We start from the raw sequence: 17,856 nt of genomic DNA on the forward strand, positions 1-17,856 counted from the left end.
CCTCATGTTCCAAATAAGCACACAAACTGAAATTTGTAGTCTGGGGAAAGGGGGGGAGGGTTACTTAGCTTCTACTGCAGGAGATGTGAGATTTACCTTTAGTGAAATTGTTTTGGTTTGTGTTTTGCGTTCTCCCACAGTGAAGTGCCATTGAATATGCTCAGAGCTATAATTAGAGTAAAGCTCTCTTAGAAAGGTTTACTGAGGTGAGCCAGGCAGGTTAAACTATTGCTGGAATAGCAAAAAACAAAACAAAACCCAGATTCTTTTTATGATTAGCTGTTCAAGGCCTTCTGGGGTTAGCAGTAGACCACTTTCCCCTCCATTATATCAAGGATTTCTTGTATGTACTGTCATTAAACCATACACATTAGTGGAATGGATATTTTCCTGGTTTTATATAGGACAGAGACCTTAGATGGATAAATACTGGAGCTAGAATTTAATCTCTTCAAGGAGTGCTAATGCTTCATTGTCTTGGGATCGCTTTTTTACTTATGTGGTCCCTTGTAGTAAGTAATCCAAAACAAGCATGTGATCTCTTACATGAAGCTACAAAGCATTTCTTCTCTCCCTTCCCCCAACCATCAGCTTCTCTTTTATACTTAATTTAATTGTATGAGCTGACATTGTCAATCTGCAATCCAATAACATGTTTGATGGGAACTCAGAAGAGAGTCTAGTTAATTTTTGGAAGTGCTATTATGTAAATAAATATTCTTGCAGAGTGCTGAGCCAAGACATTTGCTGATTAATCGGAGTTCTGCCCTTGTCTTCTCCAGGAATAAACCTTGAAATGTCAGAAGATACTTTAATGCTTTTAAATAGTAAGAACACACCCACTTTTCTTTTCTTTTTTTTGCTTAGTTGTGCTCCATTAAGTCAGAAGTCTGATAGTTATCACACTATACAATCTTTGTGCTATGCAGTAGGGCCAAATGTCCATCAAGGCTTGCTTTCACATATCCAGTAAGGTATTTCAACTTTTTTTTTCTTTAGTGTATGATTATTTCTTCACCACTATTGAATAGACTATAATAGACTATGTGTTTCTAGTTCTTCCTTTCCCCACCCCAGAACCCCAAAAGTTATGTTTCAGGAAAGAACAGAGGTAATTTTATTTTATGATGATGATGATGATGATTGGTTCATGTGTAGATGATGTCAGTATCCTAACTGTGAGACATTGGCTTACATTTTATTCAGTTTTCTTTAGAGTAAAGAAGGGCATTGTGACATCATCAACTGTAAAATGTTCGTGTCCTAGCTGTTGCTTTTTTGGGTCACTTTCATTAAAAGTGTAGTGTTAGTAATACACGTGTCACTATGAGTCATAGGGATCAAGTCAGTGGACAAAAAAACCCATGGTGACAGAGGGAAAAATTAATATTGTCTTGCTGTTAGTATATTTTAAACCTGTGTTGTGTAGATGGTTGAAATTTTTTCTTTTGGTAAGGTCTGTTCCATGGTTTGATCATCCTTGTGTGCTTCTAAGAGGTTGGAAATATTTCTGATGAAAAAGTCAAGTCATTTTCCCCCTTCATCCAGGAGCAATATCTAGAATGGACTCTGACAGGGTCTAACCTAGAGAATAGAACTGTTTTAACCGTTTACATTATACTGAAGAGAGAAAGTGAACACTTGGGTAGAGTGCTGGTTATTTGGCCTGTGAGCTCAGTAAGAAAGTGGACTAGCAAATAAATTTTACAGATGAGCCAAAATAACTTTGCAGCATCAACAGGCTACTGGATGGGTTCCTTCTACAATGTTTTTTTAAACAACAACAACACAATTTTAATTATTTAAAATTAGTTGGAGCAAAGTAACTATCAGGTCAGGTTTGGAATGGATTATGGGGAGTGGGGGGGGGGGGGGGGGACCGGTCTTAGTGTCAATGACTAGTGCCAGTAATTTCTTTTTAAAATGTAGAATTCAAAGTAGCGTAGTAAAAATATCATTTTCTACTTTCAACCAATTCAGTGAGTTTCCTGGGGAGAAAAAGTCCTCATTCTCATATAGCATTGCTAACTGTATGGCAATGTCTCACTTGATCTTCATTAGACTAAAGATTTTTATGCTGAAAAGGGAATAGTGACATCTAAAAAGATTGGTTATTTTGCTTTTGAAACGAGGCAACAAGGGAAACCACAAAATAAACAATAAAGGACTATATCAGATACACACATGAATGCGACAAGATGTGGACATTACTGTCTGCAAGTCACAAATGCCAAATTGTAATCATGTTTTACATTGATCTATAGCTGAAAGCTGTTTCACAGTTGCATGTGGCTTCAATGTGTGCCTAAAGGAAATATTAGTGATACTGCTTTGTATCTGCTGTTGTACTTCCAGTTCAGAGAAGGTTTTTTGACACATCAGAGGCTTTTGTGAATGGAAGAGGAAAGAGTAATTATTTTCGGATAATTTCCTCTTTCTCTTGTTTAGCCCCCCCCCCCCCCGCTGCGCTATTCTGGAGGGTGTCCCAGCTCTATGGAACAGATTTATGGGCAGTGCAGAGGACTGCAGGAGAAAGGAGAATCAGCAAAAATAATACCTCCCTTCCCACTGGAGTCTGCAGCGGCTCAAAATGCCTTCTGGGAATAGAAGGATGCTGATGGATACCATCATCTCTGGGTTTTATATACTAAAACTGTATTTTGTCATTTAGAATAAAAGAATCATAGAATTGTAGAGTTGGAAGAGACCCCAAGGGCTATCCAGTCCAATTCCCTGCCATGCAGGAATTCACAATCAAAGCATCCCCGACAGATGGCCATCCAGCCTCTGTATAAAGACTTCCAAGGTAGGAGACCCCACCATCCTCTGAGGGAGTATGTTCCACTGTTGAACAGCTCTTACTGACAGAACATTCCTCCTAATGTTGAGGTGGAATCTCTGTTCTTGGAGCTTGCATCCATTGCTCCATGTTCTAGTCTTTGGAGTAGCAGAAAAGCTTGCTCCATCCTCAATGTGACACCCTTCAAATACGTAAAGAGGGCTATCATATCACCCCTTAACCAGCTCCAGGCTAAACATACCCAGCTCTCTCAGTCTTTCCTCATGAGGCATGTTTTCCAGACCATTCACCATTTACATACCTCAACCAGTATTTCTGTAGAAGATAATAAAAATTCAACTCAGAGTGCAAAAGTTTCCAGTTCAACATTGAAGAGGAAAATGAGGTGGGGGAGGGAATAGGAGAAGAAGTTGGTTGAATATGGTCTGCTGTTACAGTCCAGACCAGGCCTGTTATCAGGCGAAGTGAGGCCCCAGGCAGCCAGTTTTGGATGTATTGGAAAGGACAGAAAATTGGTAATTAGTATTATATTTTTACTACCAGATAGGGCTAGTGATGCTTGTGGCATATTCTATTTAAAATGCCAAAATAACCTGACTACATGTTGTACAACTTGATTTACATAGAGAGGAGTATAATTTGCTGCTGATTTCAGGACATAAAATATGTTGGGCTAATCCTAGTCACAGTCTCATTAAATTGGATCTCAAGAATTTATTTCCAGAGAGACATAGAACAAGAAAGAGTGTTTTAGAGAACACTTGTGTCCAAGCTATATTGGGGACAAAGCAGTGATGGCCATTCTCCCTTTTCAGTCTAGAAAAGTCCACAGTTATTTATGGCTGTTTTGTAGCACTGCTTTAACATCTGATGAGCAGGAAGACAGTTTTATAAAATGTCAGAGCAGTCGAAATAGACATAAGGAGTGCCTAAGCCTCATCTCTGTACTAATATAGGTTGTATCTTTATTTCAGTCTTTATACTTCCCCATATCAATTCACCTGGGGGGGGGGGGGACCCAAAGACTTTAAATTTCCCCATGAAATTCTTCTGTTTTTTGAAGACCAGTGAAGTGACATTTGCCATATGTATTTGGCAACTTTTCAAATTCTGTTTTTTGAACAACATGCAAGTTGAGTCTCCCTTATCCTGAATTCCAAAATCTGAAATACTCCAAAAACCAAAACGTTTTTCACAAGTCCCTCAAGATAGTGACACCTTTGCTTTCTGTTGATTCAGTGTACACTAACTTTGTTTCAGTCACAAAATGATTTAAAATGTGGTATAAAATTACCTTCATGCTACGTGTTTAAGCTGAATATGTAACATAAATGAATTTTGTGTTTAGGCTTGGGCCCCATCTCCAAGATATTTCATTGTGTACATATTGCAAAATTCAAACACATCTGATGTTGAAAACACTTCTGGTACCAAGCAATTTTGGATAAGGTGTGCTCAACCTGTATGGCACGGCCAGATGCTATTTTCTAATGACTGTGAGGTTCAAGTAAGATACCTTTGAGAAACTGACTGCACTGTTTCAGAAAATGGGAAAACATAAATATGGAAAAATTACATACTTTTACGTTATAGAACTTGTCTGCATTAGGACACTCTGATTGCAGCCGTTATCATCCTTGAAAATGAATCTTTTAAGAATGTTTTGCAATATGGCTGTCAAGCAGAGATCAACACACTTGAAAACTTCAAAACCTATTTAGCAGGGCATACTAGTAGTGAATGGGTGGCCTCATAAAGGCAACTTACAGGTGGAACTTTTGCACTGCCTCAGCAGCAACTTTAAAGCTGTCAGGTTGTCAGTATAAAAGAAATATTTGTGAATTTATGAAATCAGTGCATAATCCTGGAGTTTTATAGGGAATGCATTCTTAGAAAGGGGAGTGAATCCTCACAGAAGAGAAAATATTCACAAGTTCCAAGTAGAGTTATCTATCTATCTATCTATCTATCTATCTGATCTATCTATCCATCGAAAAGGATGACTATCCTTCAACCCTCTCCTTTGTTGAATAACTGGAGAAAAGACAAAGTACAAAAATAAAAGTGGCAGCAATAGTATAAATTCTCTTCATACACTAGAATACGAGGAACATAATTTAAAATTATGAGCTTGTAACCTCTCTGACTGAAGTCACATAAACGAATTGTATTTAAAAAGTCACAAAAATGTATTGCAAAGACAACATTTTGATTCTCTTGAATTGAAAGCACATCAAGTTTTCTCTCTGTCATTGTTTGTTATGTTAATCCTCAATTTTCCAAATACATACTTATTTCACAGAGCAATTGTTGTTGCTGTCCTGCAGTGCTTTCAGCAGTATAGTACTCTAGTGTTGCATGGGTGTGTCTCGACAGTTAATCACACAGAGAGAACAAAGGCCTGTTGTGAAGCATTTAATATCTCAGTATCAAATAGCTGGGAACAGGTTGGGAAAGATGGGGTATCTCTCAAGTCAATTCTTCCTAATTTGGGAGTGTGATAGAATTTGGATGTGTTTGGAAAGCCGTCTTTGTCAAAACAGTATTATGTGTGCCCCTTTATGTGTGTGTCTGTCTGAGAGAATAATTACAGCTACTAAGAGGAATTGGTGTAGACTAGATGACTAGTAGAAATTGAATTAGTCTGACAAGGACATTTGGGGTGGGGGTTGAATGGACCATCAGCCTGATGGAAAACAGAATAAAGCCCTTGGTGACACAGCTTGACCTGGGATGTCAGTGCAGGTTTTCTGTGTAGTGCTCTCATTCAAAACCACAAGGCTTGTTATTCAATAAAATCAATTTGATCGAGGCTCACAGTATAATACAAAATTCACTTTAAAGGAGAAAAATTCTACAGAGTGCTTTCTAATGGATGTGACTTAGTTGAAAATCTGGCTTTAAGATGAACAACTTAAAACATCCCTCAGAAAGATAAAGGTATCAAAATTTGGGGAACTGTCCTTTGTCCTTAAAAATCATTTCAATGTCTAAGAGTTCTATTGGAAAGGCAGCTTCCTGTGCTTGCTAATAAAAGATGTTACATAGTTATTTGACTAACTTTATGATACATTTGAATACAGTACATATTTCAGTTATATTGATTTTATTTTATAATCTGCTGTTTTGGAATAGAATGGCCTAAAACATTAAAAAATATATTCTGTCAGTATAAAGTTGGTTACCATTTTGAAAAACTGTGATCGATCTTCTTGGCTCACCTTCCTTGGAATATACTGAAGTTTCTTCAATCCATAATTGAAGATATAGTTCAATCAGTTTGATCCTGCTTTTTCAGTATTCAGTGCAACATTTATATGCTGTTTATGATTTTACTTCCAAAGGAGTTGGGGCTACTGAGAGATTTCATCATTAAACAAGGCTGCACTATACACATATAAAAAGTCTTACTGAACTCACTGGGTCGTCCTTTTGAGTAGACACATATGAAATGTTGCATATTTTGCCTTCTGTGCTGTATCAATCATCCTTTCCTCCCACATGCAGTTCACTTTCTTTGTTTCATTTCTTAAGTTTACTATGACAATTCAAGAGCATATTTTAAATTAATTTAAAAACTACATTTATAACCTACCAAAGTAAATTGAGGACACTATTTAATCCAAACACACAGTAATGGGAATCCATAGATCCCTTAGGAATAGCTGCTCTTTACATCTGTATGTATGTGGGTTTTATTAGTTTTTGGCAGTTCTTTGCAAATGTGAAAATCTCTACAGCAAAGATTTTTGTAAAAAATAGTAAATGTATAAATATTTTTCAGTTCATGTCTGAATGAGCATTTCTGCAGGCCAGTATGTGTTTTCAAAACCTCTTTTTTTTCTTAACAAGTGCATATTTTCTTTTATTTAGGGACTTAAGTGAAAATCAGATCCAAGGCATCCCAAGGAAGGCTTTCCGAGGAATTACAGATGTGAAGAATTTGTAAGTAGAATATCTGTAATACAGCTTGGTCTGAAACTAAATTTCATATATACACACATTTCTTATATTTACATTCTTGTTCATTTAAGGAGTGTATATACACCACATCCTGTACAACATGAAGCGTTTTCCACGCCTTTAAATAGCTGGTCACTTTTGAGTTACACCTTTACATTATTGCTGAATATATGAGCACGCCTCCAAGATTCCATCATCTATGGGGCCATTTTATATTCTATTTTAACTATTATGGGAACATCTTAGAGAAACCTGAGGTTTGTGGTTTGGGGAGGTTGCCTGAGAATTCTAAATACCCCTCCTTAAAACTGCAAATCCCAGAATGCAACAGGAGGCAGCTAGAGCAGTTAAAATGAAATAGTAGCACTATAAGAGTATAGTATGATAAACACCATAGTAATATAACTGGGTAGTATGGAAAGAACCGAGGAGTCTGTTTAAAGGGGTAAGGTCAACTATATATGAGTGAATGAATGAATGAATGAGTCTTTATTTATATACCGCCGTTCCTTCGATCACGGCGGTTTACAGAATAATAAAAATACAAGTTACATCAGCAAAAGTCCCCCATATTAAAACAGTACAATACATCGATAAAATCCATCATTCAATCATAATAATTAAAACCAGTTAAAAAACAATAAAACAATTCCAATCAATACAATGCTCACAATACACAGGAGAAGAATAGCAATTAGGACATGTGGGGGAAAGCTTGGCGGAAGAGGTAAGTCTTGAGATTTTTCTTAAAAGACTCGAGGGAGGGGGCCAAGCGGAGCTCGTCAGGGAGAGAGTTCCAAGTCCGCGGGGCTGAAGCAGAAAAAGCCCTATGCACAGACGCTGTATATCTCACCTTAGGAACTCTCAAAAGTTGTCTCCCACCTGACCTGAGAGTGCGGGGTGGATTATATGGGGAGAGGCAGTCCTCCAAGTACTCTGGGCCCAAGCCATTTAGGGCTTTATAGGTAACAACCAACACCTTGTATTGCGCCCGGAAGCGAATTGGCAGCCAATGCAGATCTTTCAATATAGGTGTTATGTGGCTGGCCCTGGAGCTACCAGTGACCAGCCTTGCTGCCATATTCTGAACCAACTGTAGCTTCCGAGTTTGGTACAAGGGTTGCCCCATGTAGAGCGCATTACAGAAATCAAGTCGAGAGGTTACCAGTGCATGTACCACTGTTTCAAGGTCCCCCCGACCCAGGTAGGGTCGCAACTGGCGTATCAGCCGAAGCTGATAACAGGCACTTCTAACTGTCGCATCCACCTGAGGAGTCAGGTGAAGCGACGAGTTCAGAAGCACCCCCAGACTGCGAACTGTGTCCTTCACGGGGAGCGTGACCCCGTTCAGGATGGATGGACAAATTTCCTTCCCGGGACCGGGGGAGCCTATCACATATAGAGCCAGAGTAATATGGTATTGTATAGTGGCATTGGATTATGACTCTGTCAATCAGGATCTGATTCCCTGCTTGCTCATGAAAACCGACTCTGTGACCTTGGGTGAGTCACACACTCTCAGTCCCAGAAAAGCCCATGATAGGTTTGCCTATCAGAAACAACTTGAAGATGCACAACAATAACTACAAAGATGGACCCAACTACAAAGATGGACCCTACAAAGATGGACCTAAAGACCTACATGGCTTGGGCCCAGCTTACTTGAAGGAGTGCCTCCTCCCCTATAATCCACCCCACACACTCATGTCCTCTGGGAAGAGTTTACTGCAGCCTAAGAAGGTCAGGTTGGCTGCAGTTTCCCAGAGGACCTTCTCATTGGCTGCTCTGAAAGTGTGGAATGACCTGCTAGACAAGATCTGTCATATTACCACCTTGGACACCTTTAAAACGGCAGTCAAGATGGATTTCTTCCGGCAGGGCTTCCCAGACTGACCTCCCATCACAATGACAGCCTGTCTGCCCCTGGCTGTCCTACTCCATTTGCCTGTTTTAAACTGTTTTATAATTATTTAATTATTTTAAGTATGTAATTTGTATTTGATTGTTATTATTTTGTTGTTGGTGGAAGAGTGGGTATTGTTTAATTGTTTATTCTGTTGGGTTATATATTGATTACTATATTGTGCTATGTATTTTTATTTCTTTTATTGTAACCCACCTTGATCTGTAGGGAGAGGTGGGCTAATAATAATAATAATAATTCATTAAGGAGAGGAATAATAATAATAATAATAATAATAATAATAATAATAATAATAATAGTAATAATAATTATAGATGGGCTGCAAAAGAGAGCAAGTGCATTCATGAACAAGAATGTAAATATAAGAAATGTGTGTATATATGAAAAGTCCTAGATGTTGTTCCTATTCTTTCCTATTTTATATATTTTTAAAATAAACCAGCATGAGGAGTTGGTATAAAAAGTCTCTCAACATACTAGGAGCTGACAGAAAATATCCTGGGATAAACAAAACATGTATGGCTCACCAAAATAAAATCAGAAAGAGTGGTAACAGAATATGGGACTTTCTGATAATTTTAATCAGTCTGGATGTGTCTAATGTATACACATGTGTTTTTGTAATGTATACAAAAAAAAAAAACTTGTGGGATGCAAATTAAATCCAAGGAATCATACTTTGCATTTCTCTGCTCTAGTTATAAAAAATAATGAGGGTGGTGAAGCAGTTGTTAGTATTTACCATCCTAAATTTGCAAATTAATTCGGATACATTATTGCAGTAATTAGTATAAAAGTGCAGTAAAATACATGAATATTACTGTCCCATGCTTCAAAATGGAAGGCTTAGCTATAGAAATTCCGCAATACCATTCGGTGAGTTAATGGATGAGGTGAAAATTGAAAAGAGGAATTACAGTTCACATTCCTAATTGCTATTACAGCTAAAGATAACTATGCAATTTATTATTTTTTCTCTCCTTGCAAAAGGAGTCTTTGTCATTAATTATTATTAAAGAATCATTAAAGACAGTTGAGCATACAAATACAATCTTAATTTCAAATTATTCGGATTTGTTAATTTTCTTTCATGAGATGTCAAGCTTCTATGTAACACTGTTGCTCATACATATGTACAGAGTTTTCAGATAACAGAAATGTGAAAAAAGGGTATTTTACAATGAAAACTCCATATTGAAAAATGATACATAAAAATTATTTTGAAACTAAAGTTTTAAAATATGTAAGAATATATTTAAATTAGTTTTTACATTTTTAAATGTTATCTTCAAAGTAATTTTTGTATATGACTTTTAGAAGAAGGATGCTTCAATAAGAGCAAGTTATTCTCATCTCCTTTAAATTTGTTGGTATTCTGCTTTTTATGTTTTCTTTATGCTATTTTGGTTTTAGTATATTCACAGATTTAAACTAAATCTTACAACCTGCACTTCTGATGGCTTATTTATTTGTATTTAATAATAATAATAATAATAATAATAATAATAATAATAATAATAATTTTATACCCCACTCTTCAGCCAAAAGGCTATCATATAAGCTAGTGTTAGAGATCAATTTCTGATATTCAGCAAAATACAGGGGGTTGGACTGGATGGCCCTTGCGGTCTCTTCCAACTCTATGATTCTGTGATTCTGTGAATGAATTAACCTAAGCTACCAAATTGTCATTATATACTTCTTAGTCATTTCAGCCACCTTGAAATCAGCTATTTACCTTCAGTTACACTACAGGGGTGAGGCAAAACTCTTTGAGAAGAAGATAAAGTGTTTGTCATTTTATTTTTCTCATTTAGAAAAAATTAAAATCTCCATGACCATAAAAATTGGTTTTCTCTTCAGAGGACAGTAATTGAAAAATGAACACCTCAGTGGGGTGGGAAGATTGTTTCTCCAGCAATGTATTGCATCTGAGAGATACAGGATGAAACAACACCCTAAAGAAATGGCAGGAATTAAAGCAATTTATTAAAAACTGATAGTCACTATGTTCCACCATGCATCTTTATTGTAAAATCTCTAAAATATTATTTTAATATGGATTTAAAAAAATAAGCATACCTTGCAAAAATCTGAGTAGACCCTTTATTTGAAAATAAATCAGAAAAATTATCCCAGATCAGGACAGGGAACAACCAATATTATCAGTGCTTTTCTGTGCTTGCCTATGCAAGGACCAATGATTTCAGTGGGACATACCCTCAATTAAACATGCTGATGAGTCAGTAAAACAACATGGTGGTCAGTTTCATAAAACCATCACTCCTCAAATTAATCAGTCAATTTCATGACTTCTTGGTTACATTTTTTGTTTCTCTACAACCCAGACATATGCTGATCATGCTGTTTCTTGACATTATATTGGTTTAATTCTCATTATCTTGATGATCATTATTAATATACTATTAATATACATATTATATATTATTGATGTGTATACATCAATAATATATATATTATTAATATACATCAATATACAGCCATGGTCCTCAATATATTTCACAATTTAAAAAGAAAACATAGACAACTACAGATAAAACTAATTGTAAATTACTGCAGCAGCAGCAATTAATAATAATAATAATAATAATAATAATATGTTTTATTTGTATACCGCTTTTCCTATTATCAAAGCGGTTTACAGCATACATATGCATATACAACAAAGCAAGTAACAAAAAAAAAAAATCATTGTAAGCATGCCAGTATTTAAGTAACATAGTCTTTGTGGACTGTTGAGAGATTTACCAAGATTGGACAAGGTTTATCACTCTAGGAAGGCTGTTCCACAATGTATACAACAGTTGTACACCTCAGATGGCAAGAGGTCATGGTGGAGTGTCTCTGGAGTGGAAGCAGGAGGGTATCGTTATAGAAATACTCTAGTGTCAGACTGTTAATACCTTCAAAAGTCAAGAGTTATACCCTGAATTAATCCTGGAAGCAAGATGTTAACTTGAGAAATTGTTAAAGAATTTGCATCTTGTACTGAGTGAAAACCTGGGAAGGTGCCTTCAGGACTAGTTGACGTTTCAAAATTGTCTTCATGGACAAACCACAAAGATTACTTTATAGTAGTATGATAATCGGAAATGAATAACCTGGGTCAAGTTTGATTTTCCTACATAAGAATGTAGCTGACTTTGTCAGTGCTAATTAGGATACTTCAGCATTGTTGTGGTTATTGGTGAGAAAGCAGAAGTATACAAAATGAGGTCTTGTTAATCATACTGTATCTGTATTGCAAAGTCCTGGGAGGCCAGGAAAAATCTCATGCAGTTGTACCCTTGGAACATCTGAAAACACAGAGAGATCAATGTTGAGTCAGGTCCGCTGGATTGGCCTTCCTGTTTCTTCAATGCTTTCTACAGTCTGTGACAATCCTAATTTCTGTGTCTCCAAAGAGACAAGTAGAATCAGCCTGAGTGGAGAATCATGCCTACCAGTAGAAGGCTGCTGAAACAGACCTTCAACTTGCTTAACACTGCTTAATATTGCTGCTGTGACATTAAAAGTTCCTCTCCCATAACCAATCGTCTCATTGGCACCACACAGCACCTCTTTTTTCTAACTGGAAAGAAGTAAATGAGAATTGGCAGAACACAGCAAATGTCTTTGGGGGGGGGGGGGGACTCTCCACACTGAGAATGGCAGCTGCCATCTAGAATGGCCACTTCTGGTGGAAAGTGCAAAAGCTATTTCTTTGAAGCCAAGGTTTTTAGAAGCTCCGAGCATGTGAGAACTCCTCTCTTTCTGTTATTACTCCAGAAATCTTCCATGTGAGTTCACATCCGCGAAAGGCAAGGCCACATAAGGGATGGGCCAACTGTATAGTGGACAATATGAAATATGGGCAATTTCTAAACCACCATTACCCTGGTAACATATGTCCCATGGTTTAGAAATAATGTATCACAGAGACACGGATGGATGCCACATGATGAATTTGTCTCCAGTATTCCTATGATTCCCCTCCCCCTCCATGTAGTACCAGAACCAACCTGGGGAAACAGGGAGATGATGTGGCATTCACAGGGAAGGTTCACACAACAGGTTCAATTCAGAGGCATAAGTGTGTTAGTCTGGAATATCAGTTTGCAAAGGGAGCTTGCAGCACCTTTGGGACAAACTGTGTGAAAGAAGTTATAGCATGAGCTTTCAGAGACTATGTAGTTTTGATTCTACAAAAGCTCATGCTACAATTTCTTTCACACAGTCAGAGGTGCTGCAAGATCCCTTTGGATACACAACAGGTTTAAATTATACTTGAGGAGGATCATAGGGTTTCATTAATGAGCCTCGAGAATGTAATGTGTCTTCTACCTAATAAATAATAAAAAAAATTTATTTATATCCCGCCCTTCCCAAGATCAGGGCGGCTTTTTACCTGCATTTTAAATCTTAATACCTGAACTTTACAAACATTGGCTAAAATTCTTGCCTCTGCAAATGGTGCAAGTTAGGCAACTGAAAGCAAGTCAGTGGAAATTAAAGTAGTATGCAGAAAAGGATTGACATCTTGAGCATAGGAGTATTTCCATTTCTTTTCAGCCTCTGACACTGGGCTTCGCTGCCAAGGCGGGATGTTTCAGCATCAAATCACTTAAAAGCCATACTTGTCACCTATGAAAAATGAATTTCCTTCACTGTCTCAATGCCACTTTGGCACTACCCCTTTCCCCTGCCACCTCTGCCCCAGCATAATATTAGGTAATTAGAAAGTTTAAATTGACTTCAGCTAACTTATAATAAACTTTACCTTCATTAAAAATAAACTTTACAAAACTTTATTAAAATCAATATGCAAGTATAGGTTACAGGGGTTTTTAAAGATTGTTTGGTTTATACATAAATACTGAGTCTAGGTTTTTTTTTCTTTACAATAATCTAATTTGAACACTACAAATTTCAAAATAATTTGTTCACAAATCTAGAATAGCACTCATACTTATGTACTGATTTAGCCTGGAAATTCATTTTACTTTAGTTAAGAAAAATATAGCGTATATACTCGACTATAAGACGATCTCATGTATAAATCAACGGTAGATTTTGGGACCAAAATTACAGATTTTGATATGACTTCTGGATATGTCAAGGGTTAAATCTAAGGGCATGGGACAAAGGATCTAAAATATTCCCCAACCAGATTAGACGACGACCCATAATTGTTATCCCTACCATCCTAGTTACACTGTTTTTAAAAACTGAATTGCTGAGAACTGTTTTATAATTGGTTTTAATATTGTATTTGACATGTGTCATAGAATTTTACTGTATTTGCACCGCTTTGATCTGAAAGAAAAAGTGCCATATAAATAAAAGCTTTATTATATTATTATTATATTAAAGGATGAAGCAAAGGGAAATGATGCTAAACAGCTTACAAAATTCCAGCAGACACAACTGCTTGTGCTCATCCTAAAGGTTGAATGAGAGAACAGAGAGGGGTCGATGCTTCCTAGACAGATTATGCTCTTGCTTTTCACCAGGGCATGGTTCCTTTTTAAACAAGAATTAAAGTACAGTACTGTGGATAAGTTGACTGGGGTTTTGGGAGTCAATTTTTTGACTAAAATTTCTAGACTTATACATGGGTATATACAATAATTGTCCTGGAAAAGGTAAGGATAGAATTGCTTTATTTTTTCAGACCTTCCAAAGAATCATTTTACACTGCATATACAGTGGGCCTAACACATTGGCATTAGTGATCCATGGATCGGTGTATCCATGGCTCACCACACCCTGTATTAATCAATGGTGGTGAGTGCAAGTGGACACACTGATGTGGACATGTCCATGTCACCGCCCATTTATTAATATGGGGTGCCCATCTGTACTTTTCCCATCTGTGGGAGGCCCTGGAACACATCTTACATGGATAGGAAAGTTCCACTGTATATTTAAGCAATTATATTGGAGTTTATCACATGGGGGAGAAAGTGTCATGCTCCCTTTTTTTTCCTGTTACCATTGCGACATTTCACAATCACACAATAGCAACAAAACAGTAATGGGAGATGATCACACCTAAACCAAAACCGATGCAGTTCCACTTTAATTACAGAAGAACAGCGCTTTTAGTGTACATACCTAAAATGTTATGGTTCCATTTTTGTAGTCTCTGCACAGGTGCAGAAGAGCTTTCTTGGCAGTTCTCCCCTCTCCCCCCCCCAACCATCAGTGCTGTTATTTTGAATAGCAAGCTGGGAATGAAACCGCAATTTCAGAAATGCACAATTGCGCAATTGTAGTGCTTTGTAAGTACACACTTGTGGTGATGACCAATATGCATGCCATATTTTGAACCAGTTGAAGCTTCCGAATTTGGCACAAGGGTAGCCCCATGTAGAGCACATTACAGAAATCAAGACAAGAGCTTACCAGTGCATGTACCACTGTTTCAAGGTTCCTTTGGTCCAGGTAAGGTCGCAGCTGGCATATCAACAGAAGTTGATAGCAAGCACTGCTGGCTGTCACATCAACTTGAGATGATAACTGTAAGGACGAGTCCAGGAGTACTGCCAAGCTGCAAACTTTGTCTTTTAAGGGAAGTGTGGCTCTATCCAGGAGAAGGGCCTCCTATCGCTAGTACCTCCATTTTCTCTGGATTCAGCCTGAGTTTGTTTTCCCTCATCCAGCCCATTACATAATAATAAAATTTATTTATATACCACCTTTCCAAAAGATCAAGGTGGTTTACAAATTAGATAAACAAATACATAAAATAAACAATTTACATAAGCAAAAACATGAAATACATGAACAAATACCTAACATGTACAAATTAAAATTCCGTCCCTTATCCCATAACTGAAAACAATAATCAAATTACAATTTAAATTAATTAAATGTTTAAAATAGATAAAATTAAAATAAGCAAGATTAACATTATAATATTTAGAATTTAAAATAGGCAGGCATAGGAGGGGCATTTGGGGTAAACATTATAACGAAGATGGTCCACCACCCGCTGTCCATTGTCAAAAACCTGCCTTGCCGCTCCATCTGTCTGCCTTGGTTTTGGGCAGACTAAAGGCTGCATCAATAGGAGTATAGTGTGTACAGTGAGGGAACTAATAGTACCACTCTGTTCCTATTTTGGTCAGTCATCACCTAGAATGTTGTGTCTAGTTCTGGGCATCACAATTCAAAAGAAGTATTGACAAGCTGGAGTGTGTTCAGAATGGTGACTAAAATGGTGAATGGTATAGAAGCCATTAGGGAGCTGGGTATGTTTAATCTGGGGAAGAAAAAGTTAAGAGGTGACATGATAGCCATGTTTAAATATTTGAAGGGATGCCATATTGAGAATGGAGCAAGTTTGCTTTCTGCTGCTACAGAGAGTAGGACATGGAGCAATAGTTTCAGGCTACAGGAAAAGTGATTCAACCTAAACATGATGAAGAATGTCCTGATGGTAAGAGCTGTTTGACAGTGGAACACACTGCTGTGGAGTGTGGTGGAGTCTCTTTTGGAGATGGATGGCCATTTTTCGGGAGTGTTTTGATTGTATATTGTTTCATGGCAGGGGGTTGGGCTGGATGGCCCTTGTAGTTTCTTCTAACTTGTATGATTCTATGGCGGGATACAAACCGCCGCTTTGCGGCGGTCTGCCGCCACCGGTTAGTCCGCGGAGGAGCCGGAGCCTCCACACGGCACGGCTCCCCTGCGGACCGAAAAAGAAGCTCCAAAATGGAGCTTCTTTTAGAGTCGCGTTTGCGATGTAGCGAGGCGCCAGGGGTGCACTCGCTATGTCACAAAGGCCGCGACGCGTACGGACGCTCAGCATCCAATACGCAAAGATGGCACCGGCCATGTGGAAGGGCCAGCGCCATCTTGTACGGATGGAGTCCGTATTGGGCCCAGGGGCGTCTAGAAGAGACACCCCTTTTTTAAAATGGGACGTCCTCCGGACGTCCCAAATGCCGGTTTGTAACCGGCCTATGATTCATTTTGGGGTGGGGTAGACAATAATCCTACCACAGAAATTATTGTACATTCTTTATGTAGAATCCAAACATTTGAAGAAATCGCCCTAAAGTAAAATGATGTGTCCCACTGATGTACCGTTTTGGGGTTATAATTTTCACACTTTTGGACCAGAGCCCAAACTACAAGCATACAGAAAAATAGTAGAATGCATACTGTAAATAATGTATAACAAATATGGAATCAGATGTTTCAGATTGCAGAAATACTTCCACAACTCTAGTCTTTCAACTGCCTAGTATACAACCAAATTTCTCCCTTTAGCCTCTTATCACAAACTATGCTGCAGTCAGACAATGTACTATTGGAATATAATTGCTGAAACAAAACATTATATCATTCCTTTTCTAGCCAGAGGCAGTATTCTCAATAACATACTGCAATATGCTTCCATTTCACTCCACGTATGTTAGTTAGAAATGCAATGAATGGATATTTCCCAGTGTTTTATTTAAGAATAATAACAACTGCTTCCTTTTTCATGGAGAAAACATCATTTTTTTTCTTTATTTGGCAGTATTAAATAAAGAGTGAACTCAGAATTCATTAAAATAAAATGATTATGTCCAGCTATTTAATAGGGTAGATTATCAGTGCTTTTTTCAATGAAGATAAACATACCAGGTAAATGTTAGTGACCATTTCTAAGTGAAAATCTAATTTCTTAAATGTCAACATCACAGGCTATTATTTGATGTCACTCTTTAATTGAACTGAAGGATCAGATAACTATAGCTTATTGATATGCATACTGGACTTATCAGAAAGATCAGTGAACTTAGTTTGAATGACCTGAGGCTGTGCACCTTCAAGTTATTTAGGTTTCTTTAAATACATTAATTAAACTACCTTTGTTCATGTGTTTGAATCCTCCTGTAACCATCTTCTGTCCCTCAGTTATGAATAATAGCTTTGCAGTCAATACTGTTTGAATTCAAAGTACAGTAATTCAAGGGGCAGAATTAGAAGTCTGTCTTCTCCATCCTGCACACCACAATCCCCTGCACGACACAGACAGATCCTTCACTCAAAGTGGACACAGTGTATCCAACACCTGCATAATGTTCCTTAAAATGCTTCCGCATATCAAAGAAACATTTACCAAATACGTATCAAACACATGTCAAAAGGTTTGAACATGTATATCTGAACA

At 37.5% G+C, this 17,856-nt stretch overlaps 1 protein-coding gene across 1 annotated transcript in view; it reads left to right on the forward strand.

Annotated features, from left to right (window-relative positions):
* The window catches only part of SLIT3 (slit guidance ligand 3), a 612,784-nt gene that overhangs the window by 290,733 nt on the left and 304,195 nt on the right, over positions 1-17,856 (forward strand). Inside the window, 1 exon segment of the mRNA XM_042452193.1 lies at positions 6,674-6,745. Within this exon segment, the coding sequence (XP_042308127.1) occupies positions 6,674-6,745 (72 nt within the window).

The sequence above is a fragment of the Sceloporus undulatus genome, chromosome 2 (assembly GCF_019175285.1).
Source record: "Sceloporus undulatus isolate JIND9_A2432 ecotype Alabama chromosome 2, SceUnd_v1.1, whole genome shotgun sequence".
In the NCBI taxonomy this organism is placed as follows: Eukaryota; Metazoa; Chordata; class Lepidosauria; order Squamata; family Phrynosomatidae; genus Sceloporus; species Sceloporus undulatus.